Genomic DNA, 19,883 nt, shown 5'->3' on the forward strand with positions numbered 1-19,883 from the left:
GTTCCCAAGATTATTGTCAGCGCTTTGTATTTTCTCCACTTACACGGGTGGGAAACCTTTCTGCAAGAACGACAGGCTTATATAATTTTGCCAGGTATCAATGTTAAATATTGACACATTTCCCCTTTTTTATAAGGGGTTCCCTTTTAAGTTCTATATTAGAGCAAGTAATGATTGTGATTTATTGGTGTAGGGGGCCCTCATATTTTACACAGTGAGTTCATCGACATGATCGTAGTTGATCCTAAACACACTCCTACAAAGTAGCCTGGGAGATATTATCGGCATTTCTCAGGTGGATACAGCACATATTCAAGGGGGCCCTGCAGAAAATCTTAAAGACGAATCTTAACTATAAGCCAGCTCTTCTCTTTGTTCTCTGTCAAGTAATAAAGTTGAAGGAGGCAAAACAGCAAAGTGCTTCAAATCCCAATCCATCACTCACTCTCTACACATCCCTGAGAAAGTCCTTTGGTATTTGTGAGGACAAATTTAATAAAGTGGGAATAACAGCATCTTCAGATTAAATGAAATACAGTAGTTAAAGCCCATACCATCATCTATAGCAGCTGCTCTTACCACTAGCACTTACATTTTTATTATTTTGAGTCTCTTACATAAAAGAACTCAGGAAAGCACTGTTGTTCAATAGACCCAGCAAAGGCTATAGCATTCTGATGTACGGCCCCACAATGACTCTGGTAAGTCAGCTGACCTCTCTACATTATCATCATTCCATCATGGTAAAGATTTTTGAGAAAGTAACATAACCAGTTTCACAGTGTTTGGAGACCTACTTTTCTTCACTATCTAAACATTTCAAAATCTCCTATGTTAGAAGCTCTGATCAGGAGTTGACTAAGAGCTACTACCTGGAACACCTAGAGCCGATGTTTGTTCACTCACAGCGCCTTCTATCTCATTTCAGATAAGGACCAAATAATAAGATCTTTAATTAGATCATGGGTAGAAGCTAAAACCAGAATCCGGCAATACCAAAGGAAGGACATTGGGTCAAAGAATGTGTCTAAGTAAAAGAGAACTATTTCCCCATCCTAGAGGCAAAGGCTCCAAAGCAGGCAGGCTATTACTTACTCTTGGCTTACCACCTCCTCATCCTCTGAGGATGATGCTGTTTCCTCCAGGTCCCGGGCCATCACGATTGGCATGTCCTTTAGGGTTTGTCATGCAGTCAGCAGACGGGGGGCCTCAGAGACCTTTCTTTGCAGAGTCACTGGATCAAACAGTTTGGGTGGCACAGATACCTGTAGGGAAGCCAAATGATCTGAAACACGATGTGAGGTCTGTTTGTTCATGATTGCTGACGATCTTCCAAGCAATGAAAATGAGTATTTACCTCACCGGTGCCCAACCTCTAGGTGCTTACCTTCTATCACAGTGCCTCGCATATGCCCCCCAAATCAAGTGTTTTTGCTCAACCATACTGTCTGTCCACTATGTATCTGAAGAACTGTTATTACGTTTGAGTTTTTCATTTTTCTTTTATACACAGTATCTAACATGCACCAAAAGGACAGACTTACCTAACTTTTAGGGAAGTCTGAAGTAGGAGGATGATTGCCCGAAACATATATTCTTTGCTGTTAAAACCTGACCTGGGTTAAAAGTAAAAACTCAAGATTTAAAATACTTGTAAATATTTATTTGGCCTCTAACGACAAACACACAGATAAAATGCCGCCAGGTTTCCACTAAAATTCAACTACTGAACCAAAAGATTAATATATTCTCCTGAATCGAGGTCATAAATAACTGGGGGGGAAAAATGTCCTTCCAAACACTCAAAAACTACTGTCCCTTGCTAAAAATCACAAACTAGGAATTGAATCTCAAAGAGACATTAAAATTAGGATGTTTTCCATTTCTAACTTAAAATTTTTCCACGGGGTAAAAGTATATGTTTGTTGTGCCTGAGCAAGGAATAGAAAATAGATCAAGAAAATGAAAATATTCAAATGATCATCAGCCCACAATTCAGAGATAACCACTTGATGTAAATCTCTCTAAACCTTCTTTTGCTATGCATTCCTAGATACGGTGAAATTATAAACGGAACCAAAAAATGCCGGCCCCGATCATGATCCCTGCAGACCTTCCGCGGAATGGGCAATACCCAACCACCTCCAGAGGTGTTCTTCCGAGGACTCCCCGCAGGGTTTCTCCATCTCTCCCCAATGTTGGCATGTCCTTCCAATTAAAACTGAACGAGGCTGCCTGCAGGGCGGCGGGGAGAGAGCGGGCAGGACATCCGCAACAAGACGAGGGACACTCGCTCTAGGGATCAGCCCGCCAGCCCCACCCCAATTCCCGGTAGGTCCGCAGATGCGCCCCGCGGGAAGGGCGCAGGCAACTCCGCCGCGGCGATTCAGCCCGGCGCGCCCGGAAACCTACCGCAGCCCCCGGACTCCGAGCGGGAAGTGCAGCGGACCGCGCCCGCCCAGACCCGGGAGCGCACCTCCCTCGGGTGGGGGAGCGCGCCGGCGCAGGCGTTTACCTGTCTCATCTTCCCATGGCTCGGGGCGGGCCGGCGGGGAGCGCGCTCGGCGCCTACCTCCCTCCTCCTTCCCCAGCCCGGCTCACGGCGGCCGCGGACGGCTGCTTCCCCGGTTACTACAACAACCAACCAGCAACCGCCCGCTCGGGGCCACTGCGCAGGCGCCCGCCACCCGGCGCCCACAACGCTCGGCTTCGGGCGCCGACGAATGTCGTCACCCCCGCGCAGCGCGGGCTCGGAGACCACGCTCAGCAGAAGAATCTCGACTTCTTTTCCCCACTTTTTCTCCCCCCGCCCCTAACGGGTTGAATCCGAGACCAGAGTCCTCCCGCCACGCTCTACAGGCGGGGTTCACTGTGCGGGCGAGCGGGCGGCGGACCCCTGCGGACACTAGGGCAGTGGTTACCGCTGATTGGCAGTAAAGGGGTTCACGCCCCATCTCCTGCTTGAGCAGAACCGAGACAGCCAATCAGAGCGAGGAATGACAGAACTGGCCCAATCCTGGAGCCGGGTGAGGGCGGGGGCGGGGACAAATGATTCAGGTGGACTCCAGGCTGGAGCTGTTTTGGGGGTTGCATCTTTGCTGCTGCTGCAGCGGCTGCTGCTGGCTGGGATCCGGTCGCCAGGTGAGAATATTCCTTGAGATTGTATTTTTTTAAATCTCCAATTCGCAGGTGAGGAAACCTAGGCTGTAAAGTGTAAATGATTTGTGCCCAGGGTCACACAGCTACTAAATGGTAGGGCCAGGCTAGGAACGCCTCTCTCCTGGCTCAGGTTTTAACACCACACCTGCCTGGGCAAAAGCTGAGAATCGTGTTTGTTGGATACTCTAGGCCCTCAAGCTTTAGGAAAATGGGTCGAGGGAGTGGGAGAGCAGCTCAGAAGAATGCTCAGGCTCAGCCCTCAGCAGCTACCTGTTGGGATTTCTAAGAGCTTCTGTGAAAATGAAAGGCATAAGTTATGTCAAAAAGAGGGGGCGATCCGTGCAGCTTTTCGGACCCTTGGAAGGGTCTCCTATTGAGGGAGGGCAAGAAAATAGGGAGGAGGATGGGGGTGGGGTGAGGTGGGGGTGGGGGGATCCTGGCCCAGGCTGTAACTGCTTGTGATGTCGGTAGAGCCCTATTCTCCCTAGACTTGGACAAAGCCCACTGTGTAATCCACCTTTCCCTGAGGGGTTCCTCCATTCACCCTTCCTCCTCTCTAGCTCTTTTTTGTTTCTTGGTGCTTCACACTGTCTTGAGCCGTGGCTGACTTTAATATCTGTTTCATCTGGGTAGTGTAGGACCATACTGAAACTTTTACTGCCAGAGTGACAAAGGAAGCCTGATAGTTTGTCACCACTTCAAGCCCAAGAAGTTAACCTGACAGCAGATAAACCGTGGGCCAAAAAACCATAATGAAGGTGGGAAGAAATAATTCCATTATTAAATTCTTTATCTACATGGGTTTTATTTAAGTCAAGCTCATTGAAATCAATGCTCAGCAAGGGTTAATCTAAGCTTTAAAAAAAAAGTACATGATCTAATGTTATTTTCTATACAACTTCAAGACAAAAGTGGGTATGGTACGCTTGTCTTCCTCAAAAATGGAAACTTCGTCGAAATATTCTCAAACAGTGAGGCAGTATTGCAACGTAGAGTCCAACAGACCATGCTTCACATCTCAGCTTGGCCATATATTAGCTGTAATACCTCAAGCAAATCACTTAACCTCTCTGTGCCAACCCTCATCTGTAAAATGGGAATATTAATAATGTCTACAATATATGTTAAGTGCGTGTCACAGTGCATGGCACATACAAGTGCCCAGTAACTGTTAGCTACTGTAATTTCTCCTGCAACCCAATGCCGGCATTGCTATCTCCTTCTTCATATAATTTCTTACTAGTTCTCAAGTCACCACAGTTTATTTTTAACCTTGAGATTGTTCTTCTCGTTTATGGTATACCTCAGAACCAGATTAGAGAAAACCTGAGGATGTAAATATTGCCCTCACTACTGGTTCCACTGAAATGTGTAAGGCTTCTATGCGCTTGGAAGGTTCTGTCATCAATAGCCAGGCAGGTTAGATTTATAATTACCTTTTAGCCACTTGCATTGTGAAAGAAGGACATGAAAAACCAGTCTAGAAGTAAAGATATAAGAGGGCTGATTGAGCCAAGAGAAAAGTGTTCTGATGTAGGGTAATATTTTAGAGAAATTACTCAATCAAAGATAACTACTGTGCCATTTATTGGAAAGTATACTGTTGATTCACCAGTTAGTATGACTAAATATTGAGACCAATTTCTGTAAGCTTATACATAAATCCACTTTGTTACTATAGTAATATTTGTACACCTCCTCTTCTCCTTTTTTTTTTTATCTCCAATTTTTCCACTGGGTTTGTCATTTCTGCCTACTGCATTATTTAGCCTTTTTCACTCTGGGTAAAGGTCAGCACACTTTGGTTTAGGGCCGTGGTCGGCAAACACCGGCTCGAGAGCCACATGCGGCTCTTTGGCCCCTTGAGTGTGGCTCTTCCTCAGCCTTAGGAGTACCCTAATTAAGTTAATAACAATGTACCTATCTATATAGTTTAAGTTTTAAAAATTTGGCTCTCAAAAGAAATGTCAATCGTTGTACTCTTGATATTTGGCTCTGTTGACTAATGAGTTTGCCAACCACTGGTTTAGGGAAAATATTCAAAGGCAGTGTGCTAATTCCATGAAGGTAAGAGTAGTGTATTAAGGTAACTGGGGAGGGTGAGCTTAGGGGGCTTGCAGAGGAATTTAGGAAGTGATCAACAAGTGACCAAACAAGCTTAGGACAGCCCTCATGAGTGGGACCCTGGGGTGAGAGAGCTCATGGTTATAGAAGATGAACCATCTGTTGTCTCACATCCTTTGCCTTTGTTTGCAGGGCAAGAAGCCCTCTCAGATTTGAGGGGACCATGAGCCGTTTCCTGAATGTGTTACGAAGCTGGTTGGTGATGGTGTCCATCATAGCCATGGGGAACACGCTTCAGAGCTTCCGAGACCACACCTTTCTCTATGAAAAGCTCTACACCGGCAAGCCAGACCTGGGTAAGAAGTCAAAGAACTGCATCGTTTGTACATTGTGGTTCCCAGACTAGGCTACACATCAGAATAACTTACTAGGAGATCTACAAACAACAACGTGCAGATGCCATTTCCCTCTCCAAACCTGTCCACTGAAACTTTCACCGCCTGGGTGGAGTCCAGAATCTATTTTTTAATAACTACCTAGGTGATTCTGATGCTGCCTATATACTAGTAGCCTTTGGTAACCACTAGAGCAGTGGTTCTCAACCTTCCTAATGCCGCGACCCTTTAATACAGTTCCTCATGTTGTGGTGACCCCCAACCATAAAATTATTTTTGTTGCTACTTCATAACTGTAATTTTGCTACTGTTATGAATCATAATGTAAATAACTGATATGCAGGATGTATTTTCATTGTTACAAATTGAACATAATTAAAGCATAGTGATTAATCACAAAAACAATATGTAATTATATATGTGTTTTCCGATGGCCTTAGGCGACCCCTGTGAAAGGGTCGTTCGACCCCCAAAGGGGTCGCGACCCACAGGTTGAGAACCGCTGCACTAGAGTAATAAACTTTATGGATAGCACTTGGCCCATTTTCCCCCTCAGAGATTCTCCCCCTCAAAGCTTCCCTGAATACCTTTTCATTCATTTTACAAGGCCCTAGGCAATCTGTAAAAAAGCATTACAAGTGGCTCAGTTGGCTGGGCATCGTCCCATGCACCAAAGGATTGCTGTTTCGATTCCCAGTCAGGGCACATGCCCAGGTTGCAGGCTCAATCCCTGGTAGGGAGCATGCAAGGGGCAAAGAAGGAAATAGAATTACTTGGTGACTCTGTGATGCCCCACTAGAAAGCCATAAAGAAGTTTTTCATGTTATCTCAGCTGTCTTCAGAAATCACATCCTGGCACACACATGGTTACATTCCATGTTGCAGGTAGAGAGTTACCAATCCAAGGTTTTCCCAAACTGTGACATGGTCCCTGAGAAGACAGCCCACACCCATCCAGGTTTGTCTCCAAAGTGAAGCTGCAGAAGGCCCAGTTTCCCGAGCCTCTTTGCTGAGAGTGTTTTCACATTGCAGCTTGGCCTTCCTTGCACTGATGTGTGGGATAGTTGGAGCCGCGGCACGGTTTCACAGCAGCTGACGATTCTGTGTCACATTTATAGCTAACCCAGATTCAGGCTCTGACCTAGCTCATTGTTCTGCAACATCTGGGTATAAAATGAACCTAAGTAGGCTAAGGCTCATTTTTGAACAAAGCTCAAATATACTGGGAGTAAAGAACTGGAAAAGGGGGCAAGACAATTCAACTTTTTCACCCTCAAATGCTGCCTTCGGATGGTCGAGGCATCCTATATAGATTCACAGGATTTTCAGAGGTTATCTGCTCTAGCCCTTTGAATTTAAGTTGAGACAGAGAAGCCCAGGGGTCATGTGACTTGCTGAAGGGGCATAGAGCTGAGCAAGAGTGTGTGTGTATAGGTTTGTGTGTGCGCATCTGTACATGCATGTGTCCATCTGTCTGTCTCCAGCCCAGAAGCGAAGACTGCCTCCTCCTCATGATCTGGGGGCTGTCTTGTATTGTGCTGATCATATCAGTACTGTGGTAGAATTTCACCTGATGCCTCATCTGGTTAAGGTTGGTGAAATATTTCCCTTTCATAGCTCACTACTTCCTCAGTCTTTTCATCAGAAAAGCGGCCAAGGTGTTTATAAAGAACGTAGCCCACTGGGGCTAACTGCCAGGTATTTGGTTGGCATATGGAATTTTTGTTCACCTTACTGCTTACATCCAAAGGTCTTTGGGGTTGTGAAATTGGTATCACTGTCTGGTTTTCCAAAGGCTGGAAAATCCTAAAAGCCCAAGTAAACATGAATAGACCCTTCAGTTTTCAGTCTTGTCCCTTGAAATTTCTCTTGCTTAACAGAACAGCAAAGAAGTATCTCTGATGTCCCTGTTTTGGCATTCCAACCACTAAATGCCTTAGATCAATGGCTGTGCCTTACAATCACCCAGGGAGGGGGTTTGAGAAACCACTTTGCCCAAGGCCCACCTCCAGAGAGTATGATTTCACTGGTCTGGTACCTAGGTCTTGGTAATTGCATGAAACTTTTTCAGTTGATTCTAATAAATATCCAGGGTCCAGAACCACTGTTGTGGTGGAATATGATCCATACTTTCAGGACAAGATATTTAATACAGCAGTGTCAGAACAAAGCCACCAAGAGCAGGGTGGCCTTGGCAAACACTGGAGAAACAGTGCTTTGTCCCCCTATCATGTGTCCAGGAATCCAGCCTGGTTTGGGCTTTGTTCAAATAATACAGATCTGGATTCAGAGAAGACCTAGGGACTTAGGTCTCTGAAAAACCAGATGTAGCCATCTAAGTAGGCGCCATTATTTCTGAGTTCTCTCCTACACCAGCCTTAAAAGTCTGCTGACCTCCCAGGCATCTTGTGTTGCCAGACCACTCTGCAGCATCCCCCCAAACCTGTCCTGATTCAGACTCACTGGGCTTTACCGACACCAGACTGGTTTCTAGGGCAGAGGTATAAACTACTACATCCAGGGGTTATTTGCCCAAGTGGGCTCTTTGTTGGATTTCCACTCTTGGAAGTCCCTGCCCAGCCATAGCTATTGGAGGAGGAGCTGAGCAGTTCTCATTCTGGAATCCCTTCCATTCCTTCTAGCGCCAGGCGCCACACCAAAGCCTCCACTCTGCCCAGCCAAAGGGGGCTCAGCTCAGCTCTCTTCCTCCCATGAACTGCCAGGGAGGTAGGAAGAGTTTGGAAGGCATCCTAGCCTTCTTCTTCTCAACACTCTTGCTTTTTTCTGCTGCACAGTGAACGGCCTGCAAGCTCGGACCTTTGGGATCTGGACGCTGCTCTCATCAGTGATCCGTTGCCTCTGTGCCATCGACATCCGCAACAAGACGTATGTAAGGGAAGGAAGAGCTTTAGCGTCCTTTTGTTCGAACTCAGGTGCTACACGTACCCACTGTCCACTGTGGTCCTCCCCTTGGAGACCTGTTCATTTTGATACATTCGCCTAGAATGTGGATGATAATAAAAGGTTAATAGGTTCTGTTTCTTCCAGGCCTACAAAACATAAAAGGCCTAACAGGTCTTTAAGGTTTGAAAATTCTTTTGAACTGACATAGCAAATTGGCCGTGCCATGATCCAGTGGCCTGCATCAAAGCCCCTACTTCTTTATTGAAGAATCAGCCTTGCGTCTGCTAAAGTAAAGTAGTGTGCTCTTTTTAGAGCAGCCACCCACACATACCTTATTCTCACATGCCTCCTTAAGCACGAATGCACAGAACTCACAGTCCACGGGAAAAGGAACCCACAAGCAAACTGCTGTATGCTTTTTCAGAGGAGGGTGGAAGAGAACCCAGGACTCCTCCGTGTTCTGCCTCTTGAGGCTACTCAAATAGGCTAGTGTGAATAGTTGCAGGCAATCCTAGCCTCTTGTCTGGAGTGCTGTAGCCACTACTGGCCACTGGAGGGGGCTCGAGCCCTGTTCCCACCAACAGTCATCACCACATCAAGGTGGAAAAGTTTGCTCAGGTCAGTGGGTGAGGCACCAAAACACCAACTTGACACTAAAATCTTTTTCTCTCTGATCCGGACCCTCAGCCTCTGGGGAAGAGAGGAGGGAACGGTATTTACCTTATTTTGCCTGGAGCTTTCATCTAGGTGACCTTGACTAAGTCTCCTCCTAACAGCGGGGGAGGTAGTGATTTTCATTCCTGATCTTGCAGATCTGCATATTAGACACCCAGTTAATTTAATCTGAGGAAGACTGACACAAGTGGGATTTGAAGCAGGGCTCTTAGCCCTGCGATCTCAACAACTTAATTTTTTAAATTTTTTTTTAAACTTGAAACTGTGGTTTACTCGTTCTAGATTCGCATGTATTTTTGGAAACAGTGTAGTTTAGTGGAAACAGCCTGGGGCCTGAAGAATGAAAACAAGAAGATGAGCTCTTGTCTCAGTTCTATTAGTAACTAGCTTTGTAGCAGCGAGTTCATTATGTACCTTCTCTGCATCTCGCTCTCTTCACGTATAAAACGAGACTAGTATTTCCGTTCTACCTCTCAGGGTGACTGGGAGGAAGGGAAGGTTGAATAACCATTTTAAAAGACCTTTCCCATGATGAAGAATTGCTGATAGGTATAAGGGGTAACGCCTTTTGTTTGCTGTGTTTTTGGAATGAGCATAAGCAACTCAGACTTACCTTCACCTCTTTACCCATCCATTCCCCCTTCTCCCAATCAGGACAGCTGCACAGGCCTGTGCTTCCAGCCTCTTGTTCGCCTGGGACTCTGTCTGTGTGCTTCTGATGGGCACTCTGATTCTCCTCCCGCCCTCCCTGGAAACTCAAAGTCCACTCCTATATGTACATATTTACTAAATGTATTCAGACATGCACAGGGAGGATAAACATCACATTTAAGATATTGGTTCCTTCTGGGGAGAGGGGAGGCAGGAGAATGGCATCAGATGGGAAAAGGATACATAGGATGCTTTAACTGATAACTAATATTTTATTTCTTTAAAAAGAAGTATCTGAGGCAAAAAAATGTCAAAATGCTCAGTTGATGGAGCAGGGAACTGGTTGATCTATAGTTTTTTGTATGTTTAGAGGTTTCAGAATTTTGAAAATTTCATAGTTAAAAAAGATAACAGCAATGCAGTTGGTGGATCATCCTGTAACGTACCTCTCCCCCACCTTTTGGCCAAAGCTGCGGAACAAGTTCTCTTCCCACGACATGGTCACCGGGTCCTCCATCTGACCGTTTCCCCAAGCGGAGACAAAATAACCCGCCCACATTAGAAGGGCACCTACAAGCCCCCCGAGGTCCTTGCGGCTCATCCCCCATTCAGGCCCTTCGTTCTGTGGCTTCCACCATTATGAGCACAGCCCCTGGCCAAACACAGGCCAGGGGAGCTGGGATGACGGAGTCAAACCCGTTTAAGTTAAGTGGAATATGGAAGCATGGCTGACCCAAAATTGCCTCCCCTCCTAGGATTGCTAGAATGCAGACCCTGCTTTGCTGTAGCTGGCTTACCACCTTGCTAGGACTTGGAGATCCACTCTGGATGCCTGGACCATTCTCTCTGATTAGCAGTTAAAACCTTCCGTTTTCCCTCGTAGAGAATGGATGTGAGCAAGCAGGCCAGGTCTTTCTCAGGACCAAGTCTCCTTTGCCTTCAGCCGTAGTCACTTCCTGGGTGTTTGTGTGCAGCGGGCCTGGTCACCACTTTTCCTGCGCACGGAACAAGCAGTCCTTCAGTTCCTATTTCTGTCTGTACCTTCCTAGGCTCTACCACATCACGCTCTGGACCTTCCTCCTCGCCCTGGGGCACTTCCTCTCTGAGCTGTTTGTGTACGGGACCGCGGCTCCCACCATCGGCGTCCTGGCACCCCTGATGGTGGCAAGTAAGCATGCAACCACCCTAGACTTCCCACAGGACCTGTCCCAGCCCCGGCAGACATACAAGGGGTATGAGAGAGCGCCGTGCTTATGTCCGCCACTAATGTTCTCTCTGTATTTAAGGTTTCTCAATCCTGGGTATGCTCGTCGGGCTCCGGTACCTAGAAGTAGAACCAGTATCCAGACAGAAGAAGAGAAACTGAGGCCAACAGTACCACCTCCGAGACTTCGTCTTCCACCTTTGCGGTCTTCTTCCGTCGTCCTCTCTGCGCTTTAATTTCTTCTTTTCTGCTCCATCGCCAGCCCCCTTATCCACTCCTAGCCTTTTACATTTTGTTTGCTTTTATTACATTTAAACTTTTTAAAGCTATAACATGCATACAGAAAAGTATATAACATGTATGAACATGTACGCATCATTTAAAAGTGACTCCTCTGTACTTCCATCCAGATCCAAACATCGCCAGCACCTCAGAAGCCCACTGTGCCCTTGCCACTCGCAGCCTCCCTGAGGATCGCTTTTCCAGCCTCCTGCTTTTTTCATTGTATTTCCATCCCTTGATTTGACTTGTGTGGTGGGAACAAGTGGACTGTGAAACTTAAAGCTGCTGCCTCGCCCAGAGCAGCTGCCACCAAGGGCTGCTTCAAGGGGTTGTCCACGCAGGCTGGGCTCCTCTCTGCTGCTGGACCCAAGACTCCAAACCATCTGAGGGACGGGCAGTTCTAAGAAGGGCTCCCCTGTGAGTGAGCCCGGCTTATGTCCTTGTGTCGACGGATGGGTTACGGTTGGAAGAGTCTGGGCTGTTTTTAGACCTTCTGGTCAGCTGTATTTGTGTAATGAATTTTGTAATAAACAGAAAAACCCTCTGCTCCGATCAGTCCTTGTACTTTGATCTCCCGTAAGCCAAGGCCACTCCTGCCCTCCTCTGGGCCCTCCCAGAGAGAATCACACTGTCTACTCATCAAGTACACTGAGTGAGTAGGACAGCTCAAAGCCCAGGCACACCAGGCTGCCTCCAGCTCCTTGAAGTCAGATCTTCCTCCCCTCCTGCCCCACCTTCAAGATTCTGAGTTCACAACGGAACAATCGGGACCCTTTCTTGTTTTCTTCCAAAGGAAGAAACAGGTTCTTGAGAAAGCACAGAACCAGGCAGCATAGAAGAAACAGCTGCTGACGAGGAGAGAACACTGGGGCCCAAAGATAACGCAATGGAGCCGACGGCGTCCTCCAGACAACCCCGAGGGCTCCACACTGACTGGGCCCTCACTCGGCATGTAGACTCCAGGCCCATTCATTATGTCAACAAGTATTTATTGAACACTTACTCCACGAGACAAAACAACCCGCCCACATTGGGAAAGAGAAATGAATGACCTGGGCAATGACTCCACTCCCGTGGTGGTCCTCACATGGTAGCCAAGGAAATAGACAACAAAAAACCCAACAAGTGAAAGAACAGCTTCAGGCAGTGATAAGAATTCTAGAAAGTAGATATTGTCACCAAGAAGGGGAGGAAAGTGCATAACTTACATCACCAGGAAGTAGGAGGTAAGATTTTAGTTGAGACTTGAATGTCCAGGTATCATGTGTCTTAAGATATATCATGGCCCTAGCCGGTTGCTCAGTGGTTAGAGCACCATGGGTTCGATTCCAGTCAAGGGCATGTACCTTGGTTGCAGATTTGATCCCCGGCCCCAGTTGGGGTGCGTGCGGGAGGCAACCAATCGACTTGTCTCTCATAACGATGTTTCTCTCTGTCTCTCCCCTTCCCTTCCACTCTCTCTTAAAAAGGGGGGTAGGGGAGAATCAATGGAAAAATATCCTTGGGTGAGCATTAACAACAAAAAAAGGGTCAGAAAGGAAGGAAGGCAGGAGACGTGGGATGACAGGAAGCTTGAAGTTGACACTTAATGCGTTGGAAATTCTCTATCAATTAAGGCTAAGTGAAAGGAACAAAATCTACCTTAAACTAGCTTAAACAACAAAGGTAACATTGGCTAACCAAACTGTAAAGTGAAGGGGATTATAAACTTCAGGAAGTTTGATCAGGACTCAGCTCCATTTCTCTGTGATTCTTTTGGCTCTGCCTACCTGTGTTGGCTTCATCCTCAGGTTGGCTTCCTTTATGGTGCCAAAAAAAATGGTTGCAGGAGTTTCGCTTGCATCCCCACAATACTACATCTAGAAAAACAGCTCAGTTGCTAAGAACTTGTCTTTCCCTTACCAACTACTGTCAGGAAGCAGAAAGAAAAGCAATGATCTTACAGGGTTAACATTTGAGTGGAGATCCATGTGGAAACCCACCTAAGGAGTGAATGAAATCATATGATTTGCGTCCTCTAGGCATGCGTCATAGAAATACGATTTCAGATAAAGATCCCAAAGGATCTAAAGAGATGATGCGTGGCTCAGTGGTTGAGCGTCCACCTATGAACCAGGAAGTCACGGTTCGATTCCCAATCAGGGCACATGCCCAGGTTGTGGGCTGGATCCCCAGTGTGGGGTATACAGGAGGCAGCCAATCAATGATTCTCATTATTGATGTTTCTATCTCCTCACCTCCTCTCTGAAATCAATAAAAAATATATTTTTTTAAAAAGGAAAGAGATGATGTAGAGTATTTAGCAGACACTATGACTATTAGGTTTCTTTAATAGCCCCAACTTAGCTCCTTCCTACAGGATCTAAAGTAGAATTGCTAACAGAGATGGTGCCAGAATGCCACAGGCAATGTAACTCTTTAGGTAAGACATGTACGGAAAACTGATCGCAGCACACCCAAGTAACAGACAAGGTGAGCACCGCTGGGAAGGGAGGAGAGGCAGTCAGTAGGATAGTTCAGAAGGAAAATCACAACTGCAATTGCCGGAACTGTGGCCTCTGGCTAGAGCTCGCTGCCCAGCTGGGGTGACTGTAAGACAAACACCAGCCATCCTTTGAGGCAGAGCCAAAAACAACAGTGGGCTCTCTCATCAGCACTCACACTCGGGTGAGCCTTCATGTGCACGCAGTACAGACAGCGGTCAGGGTCATGTGTTGGACGTTGAGTTGCCGTCTCCCACAAAGGCCGACAGTAACCTTTACAGCCTCGTCTTTAAAAAAAATAACCCACCGGTGCCCTAACCGGTTTAGCTCAGTGGATAGAGCGTCGGCCTGGGGACTGAAGGGTCCCAGGTTCAAGTCCGGTCAAGGGCATGTACCTTGGTTGCGGACACATCCCCAGTGGGGGGTGTGCAGCAGGTAGCTGATCGATGTTTCTCTCTCATTGATGTTTCTAACTCTCTATCCCTCTCCCTTCCTCTCTGTAAAAAAATCAATAAAATATATATATATAAAAAAATAACCCACTGGGATGGTAACACCTCTGTAAACAGAACCACTTCTCTGGGAGGCCGAAGGAGCTGCTCCCCAGCCCCCACACCCTGCCACATCCGCCAGCACTCAGAAATGTGCAATAACCTCAGAGGGACTGACTACCAGAAACCCACCTCTGCCCCATCAAGTGACAAGGCAGACCACTTGGAAAATCTTTTATTGCTTTACAACATCTAGTTTACAAATAGAAAAATGCAAATTACGTTTCAAAACAAAGCAACGGATTTGGTAAACCTTCTGTTAACACATTTTGAGGGAATGAAGAGTAAACACCTTTCTCCCTGTCAAAAAGGAAGGCATACTGCGCTGGCCGGGTTGCTCAGTTGGTTGGAGTGTCAACCCGTACGCCAAAAGGTGGCAGGTTCAATTCCCGATCGGGGCCCATACCTAGGTTTTGGGGGTTCGATCCCTGGTCGGGGCACGTATGGGAGGCAAACAATTGATATTTCTCACATCGATGTTTCTCTAAAAAATTAATGAAAACATATCTCTTTAAAAAACAAAACAAAAAACAATGTAAGGCATTCTCTCCACCCTCACTCAGTCCCCCCACCTGCAGTGTGAACTTCTTTTATTACATCCAGTGTCCGTACACACACACCCCAGCTTCTCTGGCAGTGGCCCCAGCACCCAGCTCTGTTGCCAGCACAGGCTGCTCTGACATGCTGTGTCCAGGGCAGTAGCCACAGCAGACCAGCACAGCGGTCCTGACTGCAGCTGCTCAGTGTACAGGAGAAATTACCAAAATGTCTTCTTTTCAGGAGATGCTGCCCACCCAAGCCTATGAGTAGAGCCAGATAGCAGGTTCAGCAGGAGAGGGGGTCAGCTTGGGCTGGCTGAAAGGGACTCCCCTAAGATCCGGAACGTCTGATGAAAGGTTAGTGCTAGAAGGGGGTAGGTGTGCAAATACTGTCCCCACCCAAGGGGGATACGCTTCATTCAAGCAGATCCGGTTCCCATGTCAAAGGCCACATTCCCTCTCATCTCAGAAGCAGCTTTGGATTTCTCAGCATGGAAGGGATCGAGGTTCCTTTTCAGTAAAGGTTACAGGACAGTGGCTGGTATCACCTCTCCCCAGAGAAAACAAACACCTAGTTCCTCTAGGCAGCGTCCATATGAAGGTGTCAGAGGTGACGACACACAGAATCTCTGGGCAAGGGCTGATTTTGTAGAAAAGAACTTCCCCGTTCCCTATTGGAGCTCCCTGAGTTCCCAAATACGGGCCTGCACAAACAGACCCAGCACGTAGCCCCCAGCACCCTCACCCACCCCGCCCGGGTGGCTACCTTCCCCAATCAGTTTCTCCTTCAAGGCTACAACAAAGTCTTTCTCAAGTTTTATTGATGTTTGGTTTGATCAGCTCTTAAGAAAGAGGGTTTGGAGACAGCCCCCAACTTTAGGCCAGGAGAACAGAGGCCCAGAGGACCCGCGGGTTTGTTCCGATGGTGCTTTCTCTCCCACAGAAGGTGGGCGGTCAGTCCAATGACCCCAGAATGACCCTCATCCAGCGCAGCTGCCGCTCCTGAGAATTGGGCTTCGAAGGGTCTTGAGACACTAGAAAAAGTTAATATCTGAATAAGCTTTCTTTCCATGATAATTTTGCAGGCTTTCTCCATGAGGGATGGAGGCAAAGAGGGAAGGCAAGGCACAAAGCCAGGACTGACTCCACGACTCACCAGCCTCTCCCAACACCAGCTCCCAGAACCTACAAGGGGAGGGGCGGGAATCGAATCTGCATGTGGTGAAAGGTGCGATTTCCCCCAACTAGACCGTGCAGGTTCTTGAGTGGGTCCCAGAAGCTAGGCGCTGCCGTCCAAGCCACAAGTGTTCCAGCTGGTGCCCTCCACAAGCTGCCCCTGTGCAGACCCTGGTGCTGGCAGTGAGCTGTGCTGACGGAAGAGGTGGGGGTGTCCGTGTTCCCTGAGTTGCAAACCCCTTCTCGTCTCAGAGATGCTCCTCAGACAAAGTGGTGGGTGCTTTGCTGGTGACATTGTCTGCTTTCTCCACATTCTCCACCTTTTCCTCCTCCTCCTGGAGTTTCTACAAGGCAAAACAAGCCGACAGGCCTTGGGGTGAAGCCGAGCAGGGCTCCCCCCTGGCGGGAGCCACTGCCTGGCAGGGACTCTATAGTCAGCGGGAAAGACAGGAGCCAGAAGCATATTCATGAGTGAACAAAGGGAACAAGGAAAGAAGTGCCAGCCCCTGGCTCGTGAGCTCCCTACACACACACACACACACACACACACACACACACGCACATACGCACACGTATGCACAAACGCATGCATGCACGCACGCCATCACAAGGTCATCAAAGGAAAAACCAAAAGGCCAGCTTTCTGGGATGCCTGGCTCGTGAGCTCCCTACACACACACACACACACACACACACACACACACACACACACACGAATGCACACACGCACGCATGTACGCACGCCATCACAAGGTCATCAAAGGAAAAACCAAAAGGCCAGCTTTCTGGGATGCCATAGTCACCACCAACCATCCCCCTCCAAGGGCCAGTGCCGTCCCCTCCCGCTCCCTCTGCAATCCGACCTAAACATCTGGGCACTGACCATCCAACAGCTGTCCAAGTGCCACGTCTGCAACTCCATCCACATTCCTAACTATGCCCGTTTGGAGGCAGCCCCCAGGGTGAGGAATATTATTATAATGTGCATGGAATGGATACAACAAAAAATGCTTATACAGGCAGGATGCATCATTGCATATAAAAACTCAATGACTACAAATAAGTATATATGCTTTGTGCATAGAAGAGGCTCTGTGTTGGCCTGGCTTTGGCTTTCTCAGTGAGAGATGGCGCGGGATTAGAAGAGTCTTCCGGGTCACACTTGTGAGGTGGGTTTGGCATTACACACGGCCTGGAAACGATCCTGTGGGGACACTTGGTGCATGCCACCCCCTGGGGAATTTGCTCTTTCAAGGAGCACTTTGCTTCTTAGCTCCAGGGTTCACCTGGTTAGGGAGAAGGCCTTGGGAAAAGCCCAGCACCGCACCACGCAGGGGCTGGAGGAGCGTGTGCCGGGCCAAGCTAGAGTCCTGTCAGTCAGACTCATGGTGCTTCCCCAGGCAGTGTCTCAGGGCCAGTCCACGGCAATAGCAACAGCGGTGGAAACCCAACCTTCCCGTTCGCAGTCTCACTAACTTTTGGCCCCAGGTCAGCCTCAGTCATAAGAAGCCTTTATTCAGGCAGCTTAAGTCATTCAGGCAGTCTCTCTGGCACACGTACATGCGCACATACGTACACATACACCTGCCTCCTTCAGAGCCATCGCCTTGAAATCACAATCAGAAACACAGATTAGTGGGAATGGAAGCACAGCCACTCTTTCAACTAGAAGAAAAATGGAAACGCAAACCAAGATTTTCATAGTCAAGGTCAGCTGCCTACCCCATCCCTTAAGTTCTGTCTCTTTTTATCAAAACGATATATCTCACTGATTAGCAAGAAAGAGCAGTTCTGGCCAGATCTGCTATGTGGCCTGTCTTTCCCTGGCTCTGCGAATGAATTTGTGTGCTAGCGTGCCGGTCTCACTTACACTGACCACCACGGCGGCTTCAGAGGAGGGGTGCTCTGTGCAGCCCTGGCTTCCCTGGGTGTCAAGCCCAGCATCACTCTGACCTCCCATCACACCAGCTGCCCAAATGCAAGTGAGGTCCAGAGATGCACAGTGACTTATCCAGGGACACAGACAGTAGAGAACCAGCACGAGACTTGTCTCCTATTATTACTCAGTGCTGCTTCCAATACTCCAAAAAGAAGGTGACTGAGCCAGCAACTCCAACCTTGTGTGACAAACGTGGTCCGCATGCACAAGGATCTGGTTGCAAGAATAGTGAAATATTGAACAGCCTAAATATTCAACAAGAGGAAATGGAAGAGCATGTGTGTGTGTGTGTGTGTGTGTGTGTGTGTGTGCGCGCACACAGATATGAGGTTATAGAATGTAAGGTGCGCCCTAGCCAGTTTGGCTCAGTGGATAGAGTGTAGGCCTGTGGACTGAAGGTTTGATTCCGGTCAAGGGCACATGCCTGAGTTGCGGGCTCGATCCCCACTTGGGGGAGTGCAGGAGGCAGCCAATCAGTGATTCTCTCTCATCATTGATGTTTCTATCTCTCCCTCTCCTTTCCTCTCTGGAATCAATAAAAATATATTAAAATAAAAAAGAATGTAGGTGCAGAAAGGTTGTCAAGCTGTGTTAAGTAAACAAGCAGAGCAGAAAACCAAATGTGTACAAGCATCCCCATAGACAGCAACACTGAGAAGTGGACTCCAATGTTACAGGTTATCTCTGGGTGCTAGGACTATAGGAACCTTTACTCTCTTCTTGTTTGCATCATAAAGTAAACATGGCAAAAATCTCATATGACTTGACACGATGTGCCATATTCCAAGTTGAAACCTCTTCACCAGAAATCGACCCTGTGTCCTTCCTGGCACCTTTTCCCAGGCTCATTCTATACTCACCAAAGTGTTCCAAACCCTGTTTGCTTGTGTGTGGCACAGGTGGGAGCCCCTCTCCACAGCGGCAATGCCATGGGCCTCACACCTGTCCAGAGAACAGCTTTCTTGCCCTAAGGCTTCCCCTGTCACTCCAGTGAATTTCTGGTCCTAGCTCCTCCCTCCACATGCTACTGCCAACTCTGGAGTGTGATATCAGAAGGCAAATAGGAGAGTATGAAAGATTATCATCTATCTGCCAACGCGTATCCTTAACCCTTTGCACTCCGCTGTCCCCTCTCAGGGGACATTGCAGTTTATTAGTGATTACGGGGAATTGAGTTATTTCAATGCAACTTTTTGAGACATGCATGTTTCCCTGAAGTTTTATCTTGAAATGGCACAAGAAATTAAATCAAAATATCGTAAAATTACTAAGATATATACAAGAAATGTCAGCGGGTTTTGTGTCGGATTAAACAATAAACTACATATTCCCGATGTGGGACAAAGAAAACGGGACTGCATTGTGTGTTCTAACAGGAAAACACCTGGTGGCAGGCGTCAAACCACTTATTACTGTCAAACATGCACTAATCAGCCTGCAATGCATATTGGGGAGTGTTACAAAACTTATCATACTGTACAAAATTATAAACAATAAAATATTGTTTTTTTTGCAAATATACATTCCTCGATGTCACCCAATTCATATAAGTCCAATATCATTATAATACGTTACTTGGTTCCAAAATTATACTAAATAATACGAGGGTCTGTAAATGCACGTTTCCGCCGCAAAGTAGCATCGAGTAGCTGGTAGCCAATGTCCAGAACGGTTCGGAGTGCAAAGGGTTAAAATACTAAATATACCTCTTTCAGACACCACTCTTGCCTTAGAGAATTGGCAAGGAGTTTTCAAACAGATAAACACTCCGTGTTGGCCCTCATACACTGACTGCCATAGCGCTGCACACTGGTGCTGCTGAGAGTAGCTATCTGGAGGACGGTTTACAATATATATCAAG

At 47.3% G+C, this 19,883-nt stretch overlaps 3 protein-coding genes across 6 annotated transcripts in view; 1 reads left to right on the forward strand and 2 right to left on the reverse strand.

The window, feature by feature from the left end:
• Positions 1-2,872, reverse strand: part of TTLL5 (tubulin tyrosine ligase like 5) — a 196,061-nt gene extending 193,189 nt beyond the window's left edge. The window contains exons 1-2 of the mRNA XM_023762178.1: positions 2,516-2,872; positions 1,096-1,265 (exon numbers count right to left, since the gene is read on the reverse strand). Of these exons, the coding sequence (XP_023617946.1) occupies positions 1,096-1,169 (74 nt within the window). The 5' untranslated portion in view covers positions 1,170-1,265; positions 2,516-2,872. The remainder of the gene's footprint in view (positions 1-1,095; positions 1,266-2,515) is intronic.
• Positions 2,873-3,018: 146 nt separating this feature from the next.
• Positions 3,019-11,886, forward strand: ERG28 (ergosterol biosynthesis 28 homolog). 3 transcript variants are annotated; one of them, XM_023762153.1, is made up of 6 exons: positions 3,036-3,141; positions 3,793-3,917; positions 5,416-5,579; positions 8,414-8,504; positions 10,898-11,016; positions 11,135-11,886. In XM_023762153.1, the coding sequence occupies exons 3-6, from the start codon at positions 5,447-5,449 to the stop codon at positions 11,212-11,214; spliced, it is 423 nt and encodes a 140-aa protein (XP_023617921.1). In that variant the 5' UTR covers positions 3,036-3,141; positions 3,793-3,917; positions 5,416-5,446; the 3' UTR covers positions 11,215-11,886. The 3 variants fall into 3 exon arrangements, with proteins under 3 accessions (XP_006098480.1, XP_023617921.1, XP_023617922.1); XM_023762154.1 differs by having other exon boundaries at positions 3,044-3,141; positions 3,798-3,917; XM_006098418.3 differs by lacking the exon at positions 3,793-3,917 and having other exon boundaries at positions 3,019-3,141.
• Positions 11,887-14,528: 2,642 nt separating this feature from the next.
• The window catches only part of FLVCR2 (feline leukemia virus subgroup C cellular receptor family member 2), a 59,057-nt gene continuing 53,702 nt past the window's right edge, over positions 14,529-19,883 (reverse strand). The window contains exons 10-11 of one of the 2 annotated variants that reach the window (XR_002831610.1): positions 16,064-16,427; positions 14,529-15,941 (exon numbers count right to left, since the gene is read on the reverse strand). Coding sequence is in view for 1 of the 2 variants with exons in the window: in XM_006098419.3 (XP_006098481.1) it covers positions 16,332-16,427 (96 nt within the window). In the remaining variant the exon portion in view is untranslated. Of the gene's footprint in view, positions 16,428-19,883 lie in introns of both variants that reach the window. The other variant, XM_006098419.3, reaches the window with a different exon arrangement.

This window comes from Myotis lucifugus, unplaced genomic scaffold (genome assembly GCF_000147115.1).
Source record: "Myotis lucifugus unplaced genomic scaffold, Myoluc2.0 scaffold_235, whole genome shotgun sequence".
Taxonomy (NCBI): domain Eukaryota; kingdom Metazoa; phylum Chordata; class Mammalia; order Chiroptera; family Vespertilionidae; genus Myotis; species Myotis lucifugus.

Bases quoted from the DNA above. Each gene is read 5' to 3' on its own strand.
- ERG28 (XM_006098418.3), top strand. From the start codon at position 5,447: ATGAGCCGTTTCCTGAATGTGTTACGAAGCTGGTTGGTGATGGTGTCC. The intron at 5,580-8,413 runs GTAAGAAGTCAA...TCTGCTGCACAG, and splicing joins CACCGGCAAGCCAGACCTGG to TGAACGGCCTGCAAGCTCGG. The intron at 11,017-11,134 runs GTAAGCATGCAA...TCTGTATTTAAG, and splicing joins GGCACCCCTGATGGTGGCAA to GTTTCTCAATCCTGGGTATG.